This window comes from Siphateles boraxobius, unplaced genomic scaffold (genome assembly GCF_051911475.1).
Source record: "Siphateles boraxobius isolate OS27281-9 unplaced genomic scaffold, OSU_SipBor_1 26, whole genome shotgun sequence".
In the NCBI taxonomy this organism is placed as follows: Eukaryota; Metazoa; Chordata; class Actinopteri; order Cypriniformes; family Leuciscidae; genus Siphateles; species Siphateles boraxobius.
Window position 1 is genome coordinate 19,415,326 of NW_027508876.1, and position 21,174 is coordinate 19,436,499.

The 21,174-nt window shown below is 41.4% G+C and overlaps 1 protein-coding gene across 5 annotated transcripts in view; it reads right to left on the reverse strand.

The window, feature by feature from the left end:
* Positions 1-12,282: 12,282 nt before the first annotated feature.
* Positions 12,283-21,174, reverse strand: part of ctnnd2a (catenin (cadherin-associated protein), delta 2a) — a 329,118-nt gene continuing 320,226 nt past the window's right edge. For all 5 annotated transcript variants that reach the window (XM_077244713.1, XM_077244712.1, XM_077244717.1 and 2 more), the window contains 3 exons: positions 18,245-18,376; positions 17,308-17,384; positions 12,283-13,407 (listed from right to left, as the gene is read on the reverse strand). In XM_077244713.1, the coding sequence (XP_077100828.1) occupies positions 13,147-13,407; positions 17,308-17,384; positions 18,245-18,376 (470 nt within the window). In that variant the 3' untranslated portion in view covers positions 12,283-13,146. The remainder of the gene's footprint in view (positions 13,408-17,307; positions 17,385-18,244; positions 18,377-21,174) is intronic.

Below are 21,174 nucleotides of genomic sequence, written 5' to 3' on the forward strand. Positions count from 1 at the left end.
TAACATTTACACTATATGGGGAAAAATTAATCATGTCACTGTCAGTCTTCACAAGTAGGCCTACCATAATTGAGTTCCCTTAAATAGGCACTGAGGAACACATATTTTAGATCAAAATCCTTAAATTTAATATTAACCCTAACCCATGTATTATTGTGTGCAGAATCATATCATACCATAGTGCCATAGATTGGCCCAACTACTGTAAGGCTATCTGAGTAAGAGGCTGTGATGCAAACACAATTTCTTAGTATGGTTTGTCAGTATCAGTAAATCAAGTTCTGTTCTTCACAAGTGCATAAAGCAGTTCTTCAATAGATACATCTCAGATGTGTGTCCTATTGCACTGCAAGTTCAACTTGCATCTGATGAATTGTGTTGATGAATTGTGTTGATGAATTTACACTGAGGTGAATCATGACCACTAGATGGGAGACTAATGCTTTAATAAATGACAGGAGTCTTCATTTTGAAACAACCCGTACAACTGCATGGAATTGCACTTTTTAGGCAGCTGGTAAAATAATGAAAACACCATTCAAATCGATATACTGTAGAGTTTATTGTGATGGAGTAGAATTATTTGCAGCATTAACTGCTGTTAGATTCTGTCCATAGATGCTAGGTGAAGTGTATCCCATCATATATGAAAGGAAATACATCCTCACTGACCACAAAAAGCCATGTGGTTCTGGGTTAAATGAACAGTTGTTGTATAGTGAAAGGCAATAAAACAGTTATGAATTATGGTTTAGGGGACCTACAAGCTTCTGATATGAGCTTGGTAGAGGCAGCATGTGATCATGATCTTTCATTCACTGTTGAGCTGTATTGTGCAGAAAGAATTGTGCCATATGATGTCTGACTGTCAATAATGTGGACTATCATGGGATATTGATGGGAGCTTTATGTAACCCTGCATGCTCTAATAACCGAATCATTCTGATGAATATGAAAGACCTTTTGAGATCGTGTTCCTCTAACAGTGACAACCTGAAATGTCCGCAAATAATTTTACCCCCTTCTTTTCTTATTTGAATATTTGTACATATTACAGGACAATTAAGCACACCCCTCCCCCAACTCTCATCACATCTAGTAATATATCTCAGTATTTTAAAATAATGATCACTTTAGCCTAATAGTCATATTTGAAAGAATTACAGTAAAACTATTATTTTGCTATTATTAACAATTTAACCTGAAATAATCAAATAATCAAAAAATAATCAAATTTCACATTAAAAATTAAACTAAAATGACTAAATCTAAATTATTTTAAGAAATGTGCAGTGTTGGGGAAAGTTCCTTTTAAAAGTAATTTAGCAATATTTCATTCACTACTCCCTAAAAAGTAAAGTGAAATGATTAAAGCAAAGGAAAGGAAATGCAAATTCACGCCTGAACAGTAGAGGGCGCAGCTCAAACAAACCAGCAGGAGAACATGACAAATTAAAAAGTAACACAAATGTGATGTTTATCTAAAATCATACTAGCTTATTAGTAACCTATGTTTGAATTGGATCATTCCAAGTCAGCGAAATATTCTGTGTTTGTATTTCACTGTTTTTATTCATTTTGAGGAATGCTGAATCTGTTTTTGTGCACGTGAGATGATTATTATAGACATTATATAGATAAACTACTATAAGCATCATGTTTACGCAGCGCACTTACTTTTGATTTCTCTCAACATGGGAACAGGAGAGATGTCAGTCAATACATGAGAAAACAAAGTGCGTTACTTATTTGAAAAACTAACTCGAATATTTTGTTGTAAATTTAAAAACAATGCGTTACTCTACAAGTTATTTGAAAAAGATAATTTGATTACGTAACTTGTGTTACTTGTAATGCGTTACCCCTAACACTGCTTGTACACTTAAAGGGCAAATAAGGTACAAAGGTGTACCTTATGAAAGGGTTCTGCCCCAGTGACAGCTTCTGTATCTTTTCCCTTTTCCTGAGAGTGTATTTCACATTACAGTAATGAGAGTTGTATAGCAGAATGAGCTTAATTGTTCTGAAAATAATGTTACAATGCACACAACCTTTATGGTCCTAGACTCCTCTTCATATTCCCCTACATGAAAAAGAAGCTATTGGTCATTTTGGAAGGAAACAACACTGATGTAATCAGATCTGGCACAAAGGTGTAGCGTCTGATATTCACAGATGCCTATTAAGCTAACCACCCTGTTCAGTCCAAAATGAATCCTGACGAAAATTCATTTTCCCTTCATGAATAATTTAATCTGCAGTTGGATGATGATTCTTTTGTTTAACTTTTGTCTACACAGAAATTGATTTTGTGGCAAATGTGCATTTTAGGGAATTCTATTCATGGATGTGTCACTGTCAACAGAAAGAGAGATGGGTTTCGAGTTTCTTGCCATATTTGCCCTGGCATTAAATGAATCACATTGTTGAACTGAAGACCTATTTTCATGCCACATTAGATTATAATCCCACAGTGTGAGGCGGCACACACTGAAAATGAAACTTTGGATATTGAACACTTAATCATTGCAAGGGTTCAGGGGAAATTGAGCTATTCCGCACATCCTCTGAGTTTAATTTTACAACTTCACACAGCGCCGAGGGGACGAGACAGCGAGGGTCTGACTCTGAGTCTTGCATTGAAATATTTAACCTGTGAGTCAGTAACATTTAGGCTATAACTGAGACAAGTGCTCTACAATTGCCAACATTCAGACTAATATCTTAGAATTCAAGTGTCCAAACAATGTTAATCTAATAACGTTAACATTATCGACTCTAATGTTTGTAAATCTAGACTAATTCAATTATGGTATTTTGTAAATGGTCTAGGACCAAAGATTACAATATTACATATAATATTTCGGTTATACTTTACAATAAGGTTTACTTTGTTAACATTTGTGAACTACATCATTTAACATGTACTATAACAATTAACAATATTTCTATAGAAATTATGCTGGAAACAGTTTACAATAAGTTTTCATTTGTTAACATTAGTTAATGTATTAACTAACATGAATTAACCATGCGCAATACATTTGTTACAGTATTTATTTATCTTTGTTAATGTTAGTTAATAAAAATCCAGCTGTTCATTGTTTGTTCATGTTAGTTCACAGTGCATTTACTAATGTGAACAAATACAATTTTTAATATTAATAATGTATTAGTTAATGTTGAAATTAACATTAAGATTAATAAATGGTGAAGAAGTGCAGTTAATTATAAGTTCATGTGAACTAAAGTAGTTTACTAATGTTAACTAATGAAACCTTATTGTGAAGTGTTACAGAAATGGGTAATCTATAAATTAATCTCAACATTTACTAATTATTTACTAAATACAAATTACTGATTTGTAAAAATTAGCTAATGCACTTACATGAAATTTCGTATTAACCATTATTGACAAAGATTAATAAATGCTGTATGTTTGTTCATGTTAGTTAATGCATTTATTAATGTTAACAAATTAGGCCTTATTGTAGTTAACAATATTTCTTCTGCCATTATCTTTCAAAAGTTCATTAATTCAGTAAGTTTTTTCTTTCTTTTTTCTATCCAGCAAGGATGCAAAAGTGACAGTAAAGGCATTTACAGTGGTTTTTATTTCAAACAAATGCTGTTCATTTGCACTTTATTCATAAAGTATCCTGAAAAAGAACATCACAGTTTCCACAAAAATAGCAGCACAACTGTTTGCAACATTGGTAATAATCAGAAATGTTTATTGAGTAGCAAATCAGCATATTAGAATGATTTCTCAAGGATCATGTGACACTGAAGACTGGAGTAATGCTGCTAAAAATTCAGCTTTGCCATCACAGGAATAAATTACATTTTAAAATATATGAAACATAGAAAACAGATATTTTAAATTGTAATAATAGTTCACAATATTACTGTTTTGCTGTATTTTTGATTAACTAAATGCAGCCTTTTGAGCAAAAGAGATTTCTTTAAAAAATGACTTGCTTATAGGGAATCATTTTACCAGATATCGCTCAGGCAGATTTCAAGTTGTGTGTCAGAAAAAAAAAATATTTTAAAAAATAGATTTCAACAAGGACACTTACTAGTGTACAAATGTCTCCAATAAGACCCTCAGCGGACAGGCTGATGATATCACAATGGCTTGAGGGCAAGTTTTACTCCAGCTACTATATCTAGCTGATGCAATATTACAGAGCAGAGAAAAACTAGAAAAACATGTGGCTTTTTCATGACTTTCACTTCAGAATCAGTTTTACAATTCCCTTACGTTTCCATGACCATCATGACCCTCATTCTTGTGGCACAGATCAATACAAACATCTCATTTCTGTATTATCTTCCTGCTCTCTTCAGTGCTGGATGCTGGAACTCAGTCCCTGAAAGGAGAGAAGTAATGACAATACTCACACTGAAAGGAAATGAGTAGATAGAGCCCGTCTCAAAAGACTAAATTTAAGGTGCCTGTTTCTTAATCCCCATAATGCCTCACCAGGCATGAGCCGCCACATCCTCCTTCACTAAGAGAATCCATGTGCTTATTTATTTTGTCTCCTGCTACAGGTAATAAGAGTTCCAGGCCCTCTCTTCACGTCTGTGTGCCCATGTGCGAATTGTTCGGTAGCCTAAATCGGCGCAAAAGACCCCTGTTGTACACCATGCAAAGCCTGCTGGGGATGTAATGCTCTGAAACTGTGCCCTCCACTGAGCTTTGGATTATGGGAAGGATTCGACACCAGCATCTCCTGCTTCTGTTTTCCTGTTTCCTAGGGAACACTCCGTAGTCTCTTTCATCACGTTGATAGAGCATTCGGATGGCTGCGGATCTGACAATACCGCACCCAACTGGAAGTGGTGGAGGAGTAGATCAATAAAAGGAATTGTAATCCTACTTGGTCAGTCTCCAAATGTTTAAAAGACATTTGCTTTTATGAATATATAAAACGTCTCGGTTACGTATGTAACCCTCGTTCCCTAGGTAGGGAACGGTGACGTTACGTCGGATGGCGACGAATGGGGTTTCGCTTAGAAAGCCTATCAACTTTGAGTATTACAAAACAACCCCAGGGGGCAAGGTGGCTTGCCAAGGGAAAGACACATGCTCAGAGAGGCTTACAGTGGAAATACACATGTGGGGGTCGCTCAGGGAAAGGCTCACTGGGGGAAACGCATACTTGCGACCCTGCGGCCAGCTGTGTGCCAGAGCATCCGTTCCGAGCGTGCCCTCGGTCAGGGAATAAAACTGGGCACAATGGGTCGAGTCGTGAGAGGTAAACAGATCTATCTGTGCGTCCCCGAACTGGTCCCAAATCAGCTGAACCGACCGGGGATGCAGCCGTCATTCCCCCGGGAGGAGCTGAAACCCTGAGAGTTCGTCGGCTACACAGTTCAGAGCTCCGGGGATATAAATGGCACGAAGCGACCTCAGATGCTTCTGACTCCATAAGAGGAGGTGGCGGGCGAGTTGCGACATATGGCGGGAGCGCAGACCACCTTGGCGGTTGATGTACGCTACAGTCGCGGTATTGTCTGATCGGACTAGTACGTGTTGGCCCTTGAGCACGGCCCGGAAGCGGCGCAGAGCAAAACGTACAGCCAGCAACTCGAGGCAATTGATGTGCCATAGGCGCTGGGGTCCTATCCAGGAGCCCGCGGCAGCACGTCCATTGCACATGGCGCCCCAGCCCGTGGAGGAGGCATCTGTCGTTACAACAACATGCTGCGAAGCTCGTTCCAGAGGCCCTCCGGCCCGTAGAAAACTGAGGTTCGACCACGGGGTGAAGGTCTGAAGGCAGGTCGGAGTAACTAGTGCTCGGATGGTGCCGTGTTGCCATGCCCACCTCGGGACTCGGTCGCGAAGCCAAAGCTGAAGCGGTCTCATATGAAGCAATCCGAGCGCCGTTGCCGCGGCTGCAGATGCCATATGCCCCAGGACCCTCTGAAAAAGTTTCAGTGGAACCGCACTCTTGTCCTCGAACTGTCTCAGGCAAGTCAGCATTAACTGCGCGTGCTCGCTCGTAAGCTGCGCGGACATGGCGACCGAGTCGATTTCCATACCGAGAAAAGAGATCCTCTGCACAGGGCAGAGTTTGCTCTTCTCCCAGTTGACCCGAAGGCCCAGACGGGCTAAGTGCCGGAGCACTAGATCCCTGTGTTCGCAAACCTGATCTCGAGAGTGAGCTAGGATCAGCCAGTCGTCGAGATAGTTCAGGATGTGAACCCCGTGTTCCCGGAGGGGAACGAGGGCTGCCTCGACGACCTTCGTGAAGACGCAAGGAGACAGGGCTAGCCCGAACGGGAGAACCGCGTACTGATATGCCTGCCCCTCGAAAGCAAACCGAAGGAACGGTCTGTGACGAGGGAGAATGGAGACATGAAAGTAGGCGTCCTTCAGGTCGATCGCTGCAAACCAATCCTGGGGCCATACACATTCGAAAATGCGCTTGGCAGTGAGCATCTTGAACGGCAGTCTGTGAAGGGAGCGGTTCAGCACTCACAGGTCCAGGATTGGCCTTAACCCACTGGTTTTCTTCGGGACAATGAAGTACGGGCTGTAGAAGCTGGACCTCATTTCGGCTGGAGGGACAGTCTCGATCGCACCCTTCGCCAGCAGGGTGGCAACCTCCGCTCTCATGATAGGGGCATTGCCACCGACCAAAGTGGAGCGGACTCCCCTGAAGCGGGGAGGAGACCGCCTGAACTGAATCGCGTAGCCGAGCCTGATCGTTCGGGCGACCCATCGGGACAGGTTGGGAAGCTCTAGCCAGGCTCCCAAGAACTGTACCAGCGGGGTCATGCGAACCACAGACTTCCCGTTGGTGGGGCAGCGAGGCGGAATGACTGTCCCGGACGTGGACGGCATAGCGGCCCAGTGTCGGGCCATAGTCATTGACCGCGTCCTGACAGAGGAGACCAGGGAAGGACGAACGTTCCATGGGGGTCTGCTCTGCCAGGGGGCTGGCGACAGAGGGGGATGAGAACTGCACGGTCCGGGGACAGCGCGTGCTGTCATCCGGCTCTGGGACAGAGGGGGATGAGGGGTTCACGGCTCGGAGGCGGCGCACCGTGTCGTCCGAGAACTCTGTGTGCTCAGGGATGAACATGTCACTTCTTCTTTAACCACATTAGGGTGCTGCCCACCCGGGGGTGAGCAGCAGGAAGTGGAAAACAAAGGATTCTCCCCCGGCCCTCCGCCGGGGGAAGGAGTGGTCCTGCTACCATCTCTTGAGAAGTGACCATCATCCCTGAGCAGCCCGTCTCAGGAGCGCCGCTTGGCCCGGTGTTTAGCGGGGGGTGGGGCAGAAGAGGGCTGTGGCGTCCCCCTGCGGCCTCCAGAGCCGGCCCGTCTAGGTGAACGGGCGGGCTGGGAGCCGCGGGGGGGCGCCTTCGGCGGTGGGCAGACTGAGGGATCTGAGCGGAGGGCGGGGACGTCGGGACAGAATATGCCTCGGTTTGCTCATGGGCGGTTGAGAACTGTTGTACAGCCCACAACCGCACCGCCGAAGGGCCAAGCTGGGATATGAGGGTGTCGAGCAGACGGGTCCGCCGGACATCCTGCACATCGGACAGGTTAAGCCAGAGGCTTGAATGTTGGACATCACCTGACCCAGGGAGTGTGCGGCCACTTTCGTCGCTCGGTGAGCAAGGTCAGTGACGGCGCGCAGCTCGATGAAGAGCCCCGGGTCAGTCCTACCCTCCTGCATGTCCATGAGCACCTGGGCCAGGTAGACCAGCAGAATGGCCATGGCATGCAGTGAGGTGGCTGCATGTCCTGGGCGCTATAGGATTTCGCCACAAGTGTAGACGAAAAACTACAGGCTTCGGACGGGTGCTTAGGATCACGCCGAGAAGAAGCACTCTGAGGACACAGTTATTTTAGTATCACAACAGAGCGTTCAACCGGGGGACCCCAGTGTACCCATGGGCAGCGACCCCGTGGAGGGGAGGAAGGGCGGAGATGATCAACGAGGGATCGCTGGAAGACAGGGTCTTCGAGGATTTCGAGATCTCCTGATGCACATCCGGGAAGAAAGGTATTGGAGTGGACGCCGACAGGGTCAGCGGCCACACCCAAAAACTTATCGTGCAGCAGCGAGCGCACAGGACAGGGTGGAAGGTTCCACTCTAGTCCGACGCTCGCGGCGGCCCGGGAAATCATGGCCGTCATCTCAGGATCTGAGATGCCATATGCCATATGTCATATGCTACAAATGCCATATGCACACCCGAAAGTGCCAGCACTGTCAAATCTTCACTTCCTGAAGATTCTAGCCCGCCTTGTGATGCTGCGATGGACAACAGATTCGATTCTGGAACGTCAAAGGAAACCCGCGGGGGGTCCGAAGAAGGGCCCACGGGCGTCCCGTGATCGTTCACCGGTTGCGTAAATGAAGAGGGGGGCGTTGGGCACGGACGGATAGTCGGCACCTTTGTTCCACACCAACACCCTCAGGTCACCCTGGCCACCAGCCGAAGTAGCACCTCACGTGGAGAGTGTTAGATCGGGGTGTGGATGAGGGGACTCTCTCTCTCACGAGATCACTGAGTCTCGACTGTAATGACGCGATGGTCACGTTCCCGCGGGGAGAACGTGAGTCATCCACAAACGCTGCTCTAGCGTGATCAAGCCCAAGCACACAGAGCAGAGAATGTGCCCATCAAAATCGGAAATGAGTCAACCGCAACCAGAAATGCACGGGCGAGCCGCCTTTAAAAACACGTGCCGCGTGCAAGCTCTTTTGTGAGAGAAAAGAAACCCTGAGAGTGTTGAAGCGCCCGGGGAGAAACGCGATGGTCACGTTCCCGCGGGGAGAACGTGAGTCATCCACAAACGCTGCTCTAGCGTGATCAAGCGCAAGCACGCAGAGCAGAGAATGTGCCCATCAAAATTGGAAATGAGTCAACCGCAACCAGAAATGCACGGGCGAGCCGTCTTTAAAAAGACGTGCCGCGTGCAAGCTCTTTTGTGAGAGAAAAGGAAGCGCCCGGAGAGAAACACACTCACTGGCAAACCACTGCACAGATAAGCAGGAAGCGCGCACTCGCCGGGAGATCGCCGTCACACCAACACCAGAGAATCTCGCTCGTCTGTAAAGCTGACAGTTCAGAGATGGCTTGTGGAACGAAGGATTAACTTGGCTCCGAAGCGAAAACATATCTGCATGTTGCCGGCGTCCTCCTTTTATACCCACGAGGTAGGGCGGAGATACGCTATGCAAATTCCGCAGACCCATGGCATTTCTTTGCCATTGGCTCGTTTTGTAATACTCGAAGTTGATAGGCTTTCTAAGCGAAACCCCATTCGTCGTCATCCGACGTAACTCGGAGTGACAACGAAAGGGAACACATTACTTAACACAAAACCACATTAAAGAGGATCTATTATGCCCTTTCACTAAATTTTGATTTTGTGGTCTTCTAGAATAGGCATTCATGCATTTCATTCATTCTGATAAACACTATTTTTTATATCTTGTATTGTTGCAGCACCGCACTTCCCAGTCTGTCAGTAACACTTGGTTTAGTTCCTGTCTCGATGAAGCCCCTTCTTTTTAAAAGAACAATGTGCTCTGATTGGTCAGCTGGACCAGTGTGTTGTGATTGGTCAATCACTTTAAGAGCGTTTCGGAAATGTCACGCCCTTACCATAACTGCGAGTTTCAACATACTACTAACGCAACTCAACCAGACCTCGGCCCCTGTTTTTGTGTAAGCCTTGGGCGTGAATTATTTAAATGAGGAATATTGTGACGTGTAAAACCGGGAACACACCAAGCTGACGGTCGTCGGTGAAAGAGGGAACTCTGATTGGCTGTTCAGCTTAGTGAACGAGTCAGTTCACGAGAATAATAGCTAAACGGCGAGCAAAGAAGTCAAAACGCTACAGATAGAAGGCTGTTCTTATGTTACGTCATCTTACCTAAGTGTTCCTTGGCGAATATTTCAAAATAACATGAGCGGAGTGGAATAAAGTCGAGTGTTTAGCAGGATTGATATTCAAAACGGTAAGCACGCACTGCTTTGTTCACGGTATGTGTATCTGCAGCCTGCAGCGTCGGTTTCCCTTTTTGAATGACAAATATAAATGCATATATCTGCAGAAATAGACAGTTGTCTCATTTACACGCAGACGCAGAACGCGCATTCTAGCTAACAGTCGGCAGTAGTTCTCTCGGTGTATTCAAGTGCAGCTTTTTACCCCAACGCGAGGCGACAACACAGTCGGCTTTCATCAGCGCTAGTATGTCGGCGTCGGTTTGGTGTGTTCCAGGCTTCAGTTCCCCAAAGAAACTCAAGCATATAATCGAGGCATTTCAGGGATTGCGTCCAAAATCGCATAATCTCTTGAGTAGGAACTTATTTTGAACAAGTACTTATCTTTCAACTGCTAAAAAGTATGTTCTATATAGGATGAATGTGTGTAGTATAAATGTAATCTGGATATACTACATCCGCCATGCTGAGATTGTCATGTGACCTTCCAGCATCAGTTGCGTTGCTTCACTGTCATTCACAAATCCTCATGGGATAGTAAAGTGTCCATTGTATGCGCACTTCAAAATCTTGCCTGAAGTAGGCCCTGTCCAAAATGGCCCCCTAAACACTTGTGGTCTTCCAACGAGTGGGCACTTTCGCGATGTTACATCACTTTGAGTGATGGGAAGAAGTCTGCTGCTGTGCATATTGATCGCAAAGGGGGCACTAATCCTAAATGGTTTAACTAATCCTTTAAGTGTGCACAAACATTTTTTATTTAATGTTCTTTATTTTTTGTTTAATTTTAGTTAAGATAAACTAAACAAACAAATCACACTAGCCGCGTTTCCATTACAGATTTGCGCAAAACTTTTGCGATATAATCTAAATGTCGATAAAAAACGACTGCGAAATGACAGCGTCTCCATTAACCGATGTTATGCGACTAAAACGTCATTTTATCCTCGTAATAAGTCATTCCAGAAATCATGGCAACGGATGTTGGTAGGTTTACGTATATCGCAACCACCGCACTATCCTTTATTAATTTAACGAAGAAGACGTAGGCGTGTTATCCAAGCATTAATGGCATGGAAGGCCCACGTATGAGGTGTTTCTCCCTTCTCTCTGATTTCATTTGTGGCATTTCTTTGTTGTTTAGAATCCCGTATTCCCGTGATTCTTTTGTCTTTTATGAGTTTAATAAAGAACACAGTCTCGTCTTCTGTCCAAACATACCGCGCCTTCTTTAAAGAATGATCGACTTTTACGTACGCCAGGTAACCTGTAAATGTGAAAAAGCTGTTTCCATAGCAGTTTTGCGAAATATTCCTTTTCCGAATTACCTGAAAAACCACCTCATGTGAGCATAAAAGCTTTTTTGTGATATATGGTTTTTTTGCGAAATTGACGTGTTTCCATTGGTCGTATTTTTCAATTCGTGCAATTTAAAGGGTAATGGAAACGCGGCTACTGCCTTGTGCTAAAGTGTAGCGAAACCTACCCCATAGCACCCCCTAGCGGTAATACTGGTGTAATACTGGTGGTTTGAACGTGAAAAAACGGATATGATCAGCATATTAGAATATCATGGCAAGTCTAGTGGACATAAGAACACAGCTTCAAATCGCAAAGAGTAATTTATTGTCCTGACATCAGAACATAATCCAAATCCAGCGTGATTATTTATGTAGCTTGGTAACAACACAACTGGGACCAGGTCAACATTTCAAGTTTCATTTTCTCTTTTCTCTGTTGGAATCAGAACATGAAGGTAAGCAGAATTTTTTTTCTTTTTTTTATACTAGTCTTTTCGGGTTTGTTGCTTTCAGTGACACTGACATCTGCACATAAAAATTATATAGATCTATATTTATATTCATATTTATATATTTATCATTCTCTATTAACATCTCAGTGAAGCAGTTCATCATCTCTTGTCAAGTCAAACAGTAGAAGCAACCTGTCAGAAACAAAGCTTCTCATATCAAACACTGATCGACGTACAGCACACACTCAACTAACATTGAAAGACAGGTTTTTTTTGTACATCTTTGGAGGGAATTAAGCTTGAAAAGTTAAGTTTTGCCCTCCTGGTAGTATTCCAGTGTTTTCTAGACGTCGCTTAATTCCAGTAAAACACACTTATGAAAAAAATAAATTAAAAAAATGCATGTACAAATCGAAGAAATTATTAACTGAAAAACCTAAAACAAAATGTCTCCAGTGCTGATTGAAGAGATTTGAAAATTTGGCACAGTCATTTAGCACAGAAAACTGAGAAAGTAAAACAGACAGTTTTCCTGCAAATATGGATGATAAGTAGCCGCATTTATTTTTATTCCACACCAAGTCATCAAGAAAGAAAAAAAGTGAAATAAAAAAAGAATCTATGTCAAAAATCTACATCTATTTTTGTAGGCAGTGAGAAAGCACTTCATCGACGAGGAGAGGAGAGTGGAATGATGCTCCGGTCTTCATCTGCTTTTTGTTTTTAGTTGCCACAGACATATTCACATTATCAGAATGAACGATACTGGCATATACATCCTTGCTCTTCGAATGAAATTTTGGGAAAGGAACATTGAAGGTTAATACTTCTCTCCAAGGACTTTTTTTTGTCTTTTTCTTTGTACTCTAAAACAAATACCTAAAGCCACAGGAAGAACCGAGTGGTCTGTGTAATTTACACAATGCACTTGTGTAATGCATCTCTAAACACTTTACATCAAATTAAAAAAGATCAAATAAAAATCGAGGGGAAAAATGTGGAAAAAAAGCTTTTGATCCACCGTGACGTGAAAAGAAAGTTTAGAAAAAGGTGAAAAGCTGTTCCCATAGTTCGTTTTACAAACTTAATTTTCTTGTGCTTACACACTTTGCCGCCTTCTACTATACTTATTTTTTCCCTTTACACTTTTCAAATACCTTTCAATACAAACCCACTTTCTACACCAAAGGTTAACCTTTCTTTTCTCTTTAAAGTACGTGCTCTTTCTCATCTCACGCGCATTCTTTCTCTGTCAAGGCCTTCTTTTCTCTTTCGCTTTCTTTTTTTCTCTCACTCATTTTCACCATGGACGAACAAAACTCTCTGAAAAATGTTTTGTGACACGCATGCACATGCAGTTCCCCGGCCTCTCGACGAGCCCAACCTCTGCGAGGCTCCAAGTCCTAAACCCAAGAGTCGGGGGACGCGGGGTAGTGACTCGTTTCGTAGTTGAGTTCGCTATAGGGCCGGGCGGCGGAGTAGAAGTCCACGTAGTTTCCGGTGGACTTGAGTCCCAGGTGCATATTCAGATCAGTGGCGGGAGGGGGACGATGGACCTGATCCTCAAAAAATGGCTCCTCAAAGTTCCTAGTGGAGTTTTGATAGATGGGATAGGTCTCGTAGTCCTTGTGCGGGGGCTCCTGTGGTGCGGGAGGCACTGGGACCTGAGAAGAAAGAAACATTTGTGAGTGAAGTTATTCAACAGAACTGTCCAGGGGCCCGAGTCTTGTATTTCGAAGGAAAAGTCAGCTGCTTTTTCCTCTATTACGAGATAGTGTGCTTAAGAGTAAGGATGGCTATATCATATTTTTGATAATGTTTCAACATTTAGTTTTCTGTGACATTTGGGTGCAAATTGTACTTGTCAACTTTTCAAACTCGTCAGCTAGGTAAAACTATCTTTGAGTTTTTGTTAAACTTGCAAGAATGAATTGTGATAGTCTTGGTAGCATCAGTAAAAATGGGTTGAAAATTACAAATCAATTAGTAATGTTTGGCCAGTATATATTTATGAATTATTGCTGTCTTAAGAGTTTCCTGTATAATTGACCTATGGCTAAGCCACTCCCCAAAACGCGATGAGCCAATCACAGTGCGCATAGCTCCCAATACACTCGGACATTCTCTGCTTCCACGTCCATTGAAATGCATTGCAGTTAATCAGTTTTCATTCGTTTTTATATGTTTTTTCTTGTCATTTTAAGTTTAAAATGTTCAAACGGTGTTCATGGAGTACATGCAACTCCCACAACTAGGTATCCCCAGAGGCTGGGCGACAGTGTGTATTTTTTACCCTTTCCAAATTAAGCCACATCTCAACCGAGATTATGCGGTAGACCACAACAACAACTAAACGTGGATAAATTAAACAAGGATGTCTACATCTGTTCTAAGGTAACGTAAAGTCAACAACGTATTTGAAAGTTATTTTTAACATCTCTAACGTAACGTTAACGTTAGCTTCTATAGCTGCGTTGTACATCATGTCACTTAGCTTCATTAACGTATCTGTAAATAACCGAGATAACAAATGTTAGCAGTGTTGTGCTGAATGATTCATGTAAATACTGTAGCATCAAACTAACGGAGAGGTACTCTTGGTAAAGATGGTAAAAAGGCTTGTCCTGGAAACGTATGCAACTTAGACCTGTACATATTTAATTTGATCATGAACCATTAATAATAATACAACTTTCTACCAAAACAACTGGGGAACATGTAGCAAAACATGTAGCCTTTTCACTCCTCTTCAACATAACTAAATATAGCGCCTGTCACCGAATGTTGACCGTTTGTCCGAGTGAGTGGAGGGGGCGTGGCTTAGCCATAGGTCAATTATATAATTTACAGCTATTATTGCACATTTTCTTTGTGAAGTGAAGGGGGTGGATTGGAATCCACTGCTGCTTCAATGTATATGTAATGAGTGATTAATAATCAAGGATAAGCATTTCTATACTCAATTAGTAAATCAAATATATAGGCTACTTTTAACCATATGTTTGCTGTGAGTGTTAACCAGCTGCTTTTAGGTACATTCTGCTGTGACCCTCAACATATGTTGTCTATATATCTGTTTCTAGCTGACGAGTTAAGGTAACAGTGGTCCAACTATACGTGACTTCACCTGATTTACAGAATTGTACTTCTTTCATGTGTATTTCTCTAGAAACTAAAGTGAATATGGGTGGTGATGGCGCAGTGGATAAGACGCATGCCTCTGGTGTGAGAGACCCGGGTTCAAATCCACTGTGAGACACCAATGTGTCCCTGAGCAAGACACTTAACCCCAGTTGCTCCAGAGGCGTGCGACCTCTGAAATATAGCAATTGTAAGTCGCTTTGGATAAAAGCGTCAGCTAAATGAATAAATGTTAAATGAATAGTATCTGTACTTCTTTCTGAGGAGGGAATGTATTATCATCAGTATGTTTTGGTAGTTTGTCCTGATGATAGTGTTAGCTCAAGCTCCCTCTTCAACCTTGGAGAAACTGCGATTCCCTAGTGCTTTTGTGTGTGCGTTGGATGTTTTGTGCAGGCCCTGTATAGGAGCTATGGGACACTTCGGCTTGCAAAAACAGACCCGAAGACGCCTTTCTCCGACCTCCAAGGTCACCGCAGACCTAAATCTAGGAATCGTGCGACAACTATCTTGACTAATGGGGACATACTCTCCTATCTATCCATGTGTGGAAATACGTAGCTTAGACCTTGGTGAATGGTATAACTGCTGTGATCTTTGTAACTGTAAGCGGGGCGGCCTACGAACTCCTGTGTGAGTTTTGAAGCTGAATTCTGCTGATGAAACTGCAAACTATCTTCTGTAAATCTTTTCTTTAATTTATTTTATTTCTGACTCTAGGTCTTCATTCATCATATCTGGTTCTGGGTCTTTAACTGTAAAATCCCCTTACAGAAGAAAACATACTTGTTTAAAAATAAAGTAAGATTTAGTTAAAATCGCAAGAATGACATATTTATGAATTTACTGCTGTCTTGGATTTTGTTTCTTAAAACAGTAATTTACAGCTATTATTGAATGTCTTTGTAAAAAAAAACATAATATTTAATATATAAAAAAGTGTTTGAAAAATGTATAATAATAATAAATATAAAAATATTTGTTAAATAAATGTATAAAATATGTAATAAATAATACAAATATACATTTACAATTAGAAATGTAAAATTATTAGTGCTGTCAAATCGATTAATCGCGATTAATCACATTTAACAAATGTGTGTGTGTATATATATATATATATATATATATATATATATACACCTATATACAGTATACATATATGTATACACACACACACACACACACACACACACACACACACACACACACACACACACACACACACACACACACACACACACACACACACACACACACACACACACACACACACACACACACATACACACACACTACACACACATTATATTTATAATTTTTTTTGGTAGATGGGATTTATCGATTTGACAGCACTACAAATTATTCATTTGAACATAATAAAAAGTTCAGTAAAAAATGTAGGCATAATTTCGAATCTGAACTACTGTCCCAACCTAGCAAGCAGAAAAAAAAAATCTGGCCCTGTTGAATCTTTATACCTGATTGAGTTTGTTAATTAAATCAAAAATTTACATTCTGTCAAATACTCATTCTTACATCATTCCAAACCCATATGACTTTCATTATTCAGTGAAACACAGGGGAAAGTTCACATGTTTTGTATATGCAGATGTACACATGATATCTAATATATCATAACATTCTGCATTCTTCATAATGTTTTCTTTTTGTTCTCCATTGAAGTCAGCCAGTCATGCTAAAGTTTGGTACCACATAAGTTGGTAAATGATCACAAAATGTTCATTTTTGAGTGAACTAACCCTTTAAATCCAAGTTATTCAGTCCATTCAGAGCTGCTTAGGATAACAGAGAGACTCGAAGCAGAAAATGAGATGTTACTAATTGAAAAAGATGCAGAGCTGAATGCTCTCCAGCTACAGAAAGAAAGATCCATGTGGAAGCCAGGCTTATCGGCACCCAGCCTCCTCACAGCTGCTCGTCTGGGAAAGCATTACTCGCGACTAGCTCAACATACGCTGTATTTCAGAAGTGTGCCAGGGACATCTGGCAAACTTTATCCATATGAAATCTGAAAATTTTGTATTATGAACCTTGTCAAGAAGAAGTAATATATCTTCTATATGGCCAAAGTGCCAAATATACTTCATCACTTGGAAGCATAGTTGCTATTCTTTAGCATAGCATGCCAAGTCACAAAGTCAAATAAACAACATCTGACAGGTCTATGCAAGAATGAATACATCTTCATGCTTTTGTTTGCCAACACAGTTCTGGATTGGTAGATAGACAGCTGCCTTGTGTTGAAAACATTCGCTAATGACTTATCCTCACATAACCGCATATCAGCTGTAGTAAATGTAAATAGTGTCTGATTTTAGGAAGGATTTCCACAGTCAGAGACACATTTCACATGTTTGACCCTGGCGAGTTGAGTCGTCTCAGGCTGATTCATCGCTCACCTGGTTGTGTTTGATCTCGTCATTTGAAGTCTCGTACGAGTTCCGGAACAATGTGGATGTTCCACAGGAAGTTTGAACTGCGGGATGAAAGAGGGAGTCTGAATGTGCAGAAAATGTTTCAGTGGTAAATTAAATAAATCAAGCATTAAACAACTATGAAATATTCTGGAAAATGTACTCGTTGACAGTGAAACAAATCCAACCTTTTATAAGATGCGCTGGCAGGGATGTAGCAAGGAAATCTGGGATTTTTATTTAAAGTGAGGGATATGATAGGTCGTACACACGTGCACACGGCCTATGAAGTGTTGCCAGCTATGACTTCAAATTTATCAATCTATCTCATATTTGTTTGACATATTTTGATACAAAATACACTCATTAAAAATGGATCTTACATTAGCCTTACTAGAATTATTGTACTCACCTTAATATTTACAGTATATATTAAAACTCTGAATGTAATTATTAATACATATTAATATCATAAATCCATAAAATAACAAATATTAATATATTAACATTACTATACATAAATATCAATATCATTTGCACCAATATAACAATACACAGACATAAATGGCAATATTTACCTAATTATATATAAATATATTTGACTCAAATGACTCGCATAATTGTTGATATTAAGAGTTTTAAATCGATTCATTCATGGATATAAAACCACTGTGATGTTTACTATGTTGCTTAATTTTGAATTAAGCAAAATTATTGTAAATATATCATTACTATTCTCTGGTGTAAAACTTGACATTCTGCAGCAGTTGTTGAAAAAATTTTCAGCATAGATGCGTTCATTTCACAAAAAAAGCTCAGAAAACAAAGTGGAACCTTCAGTTCTGTGAGTGTCTGTATAGTTTACTTGCTGTTAAGAGCTTCAAACTCTGTCTCTCTTCCTCCTCTTAAAAGTCAGACCCACCTGCCATTGTGTCTTTTCTGGAGGTGTGCTCTGCTTTGTTTCCATGGTAACCGGCATTGGGTGCAGTGGAGTCGTAGTCGCTCTTCCTGTCCTTGAGGCTGATCATCTCTCTGGGTGAGGCGGGGGCGCTGGCTGCAATCCAAATAATCACACAAACCCTTCTTACTGAGCATCTGGAGACACACTGGCCTGATTTCACACTTTGTAGCTTTCTCTCTCTTTTAGCTGTTTTTGTTCTGTTTGCTTATTCTCATTTTGGCTTAACCAACTCGAACTTTTCAGTTCTCTGCTCCCCCCACTCCCACCCTAAGTTTCTTTTTCTTTTTTCCAAATTATTTTGTCTCTCTCTGTTTCTTACTGACTTTGTTCACCGTTTCCTGCCTGCACGAGTCTGGACATGCAGAGATGTGCATCATTATTCATCATTAGAGCTGTTTAGCATGACAGCATGTAGGACGTTTCCAACAGGTCTTCAACAGCCAGCTCCAATCTGCCCCGCTTTCTACAGCCACGTGAAACAATAAATCAAACAAAACACACTATATTCGTCCTTGAAATGCCATTCTCTGAAAAAAAAAAAAAAGTCAAGGCACAACAGAAAATTGAGAAGATACAATTTTGAGTGGTTATAAGAACGCTGCTATATGGTTGGGTGGCCCCGCTCCTCATTGGCTGTGATTGTGTCACATCGCATTGTGTGGACAGACAAATTGCTCATCTCTGGAAACGCCACAGACTTTGAAAATGCTAGTAATGTGCACAAGTTAATTAAAATACATCACAACTATACATCGCCTCCATTTCTTCAGACAGAATTATTATAAAGGCAGAATTCTTGTTTGGAAACACTTTAGTTTATAGCGTCCAATTCTCACTATTAACTATTACTTTTGCCTCAATAAACTTTTAAGTACTGCTTATTAAAAGTTAGTAAGGTAGCTGTTCAGTTTAGGTATTGGGTAGGATTAAGGGATTAAGGGATATAGAATATGTTCATACAGATTAAGGCATAAATATGTGCTTTATAAGTACTAATAAACAGCCAATATCCTAGTAATATGCATGATAATAAGCAACTAGTTAATAGAACCCTAAACTAAAGTGTTACCTCTTGTTTTATCAAACTGTATCACTTGAAGTATATTCAGGCCGTTCAGAACATCTGTATGAAGGTCACAGAGATCGGGAATGAGTCTGCCCTCTGTGCCTAAAAATCCCTTCCAGCCTCAATGCTCTAACCGGATCAGCGCCACTCCCCCTCCGGCCCTCCTACAGCCTGGTCTGATAGAGCCTGGATCCCTGGATGCGGCACTATCTCCAAAGCACACAGCTACCCAAGGGCTCACGGGCACGGAAGACCTCTTTGGCCAGCACAGAGGTATTTAGACACACCCACGTACACACATACACCCACGTACACCCACGTACACCCACACACACACACACACACACACACACACACACACACACACACACACACACACACACACACACACACACACACACACACACACACACACACACACACACACACACACACACACACACACACACACACACACACAACCCATAAACCGGCTCATATACACACGCTCTTTTACAAACAGACTCCAGTTTTCACCAATAAAACACATAATAGCTTTAAGCACCACTCTACCCACAATGGCCAAGAGAAAGATTAGTATGCTAATTATTTCAAATCCATAATCAGATTATATCTGCAAGTGATTTAGCCTCCTCTAAACTGCCTTGATACGACTCCTAATCTAATCATTGCTCCTCAACAATGCATCATTTTGCAAAAATATGCACATTGCTGATTATCAGTGTTAAATATCGAGAAGCTCCGGCTGTTGAGTCAACAAGCGTGGAAACTCTCAAAGGCTCCGGTCATGTTTCCATAAACCTCACGAATATGGATTCTGAGAAACAAGCAACACAGTTTTGCAGGAAATCGGTACTGATGCATTTAGCTCAATGTGCAGTTTGTGCTGATTTGATTTTCTTCAGGTAAAGCTTTGACTTTACAGAACAGTTGATGACCTTAATGGTAGAAAATGAAAACAATATGTTTCGAAGGACATGCAAGAAAAACTGATATTGTGAAGAGATGTGCTCCACAGCAGATTCTAGTGATTTCTGCTGGTGAAAGGGCTTTTGTGTCTGAGCTCCACAGGCATCAAGAGCCGAACATTGTTGCTATTGCTACACTTATATCACGTATATCTACTTGCCTACAGCACTAAAAACACTTACAACAATTCTGTGAGAAATATGTCTTGATATACCAGCTAATATGCACAACAGTTTGCAAAATCAACCATCATTGTCAATGAATCCCACTCAAATGGAAGTGAATTCCTTTTAAATCGTGCAATTTTTTGTTGTAATTGACATTAACCACTTGTTGAATGTTAGTTAACTTGACCAACCATGTCACATAACGTACAAAAGGACAAAGGAAAGCAACAATTCGCCTGTATGTCTATGAAACTCAGATGTGAAGGCCAACCTTGCCCTTGTTTCTCAGAAATTTAACATGAGCGGCAAACACTCAAGAAACTTAGCTACATCATATATTGTATTTTATTGCATATATTGTGCAGATTGATTGCTGGCACCTGTGGTCCATTAAAGATACAATTAGTATTTGATATTTCCACTTAAACACCAGGAATGGACTTAGTTGTACTCTAATAAGAGTTCTGCCCTCAATGTGTAATACAGTAATAGCTGGCAACGCTACATTGTAGTTGCTGTGTTCTTAGGGTCTGGCATCCCATAAAAGTATTTTTGAAGGCCTTGTCTGGTGGCATTGGAAGCATCATCTCCTTGCTGTATGATTAAATTATAAAAGTGAGCAAAAACGTGTCAACTGCATTGAAGTTCATGCCAAACTCCTTGATGTGGCTGCAGTGACCAGGCAGAGC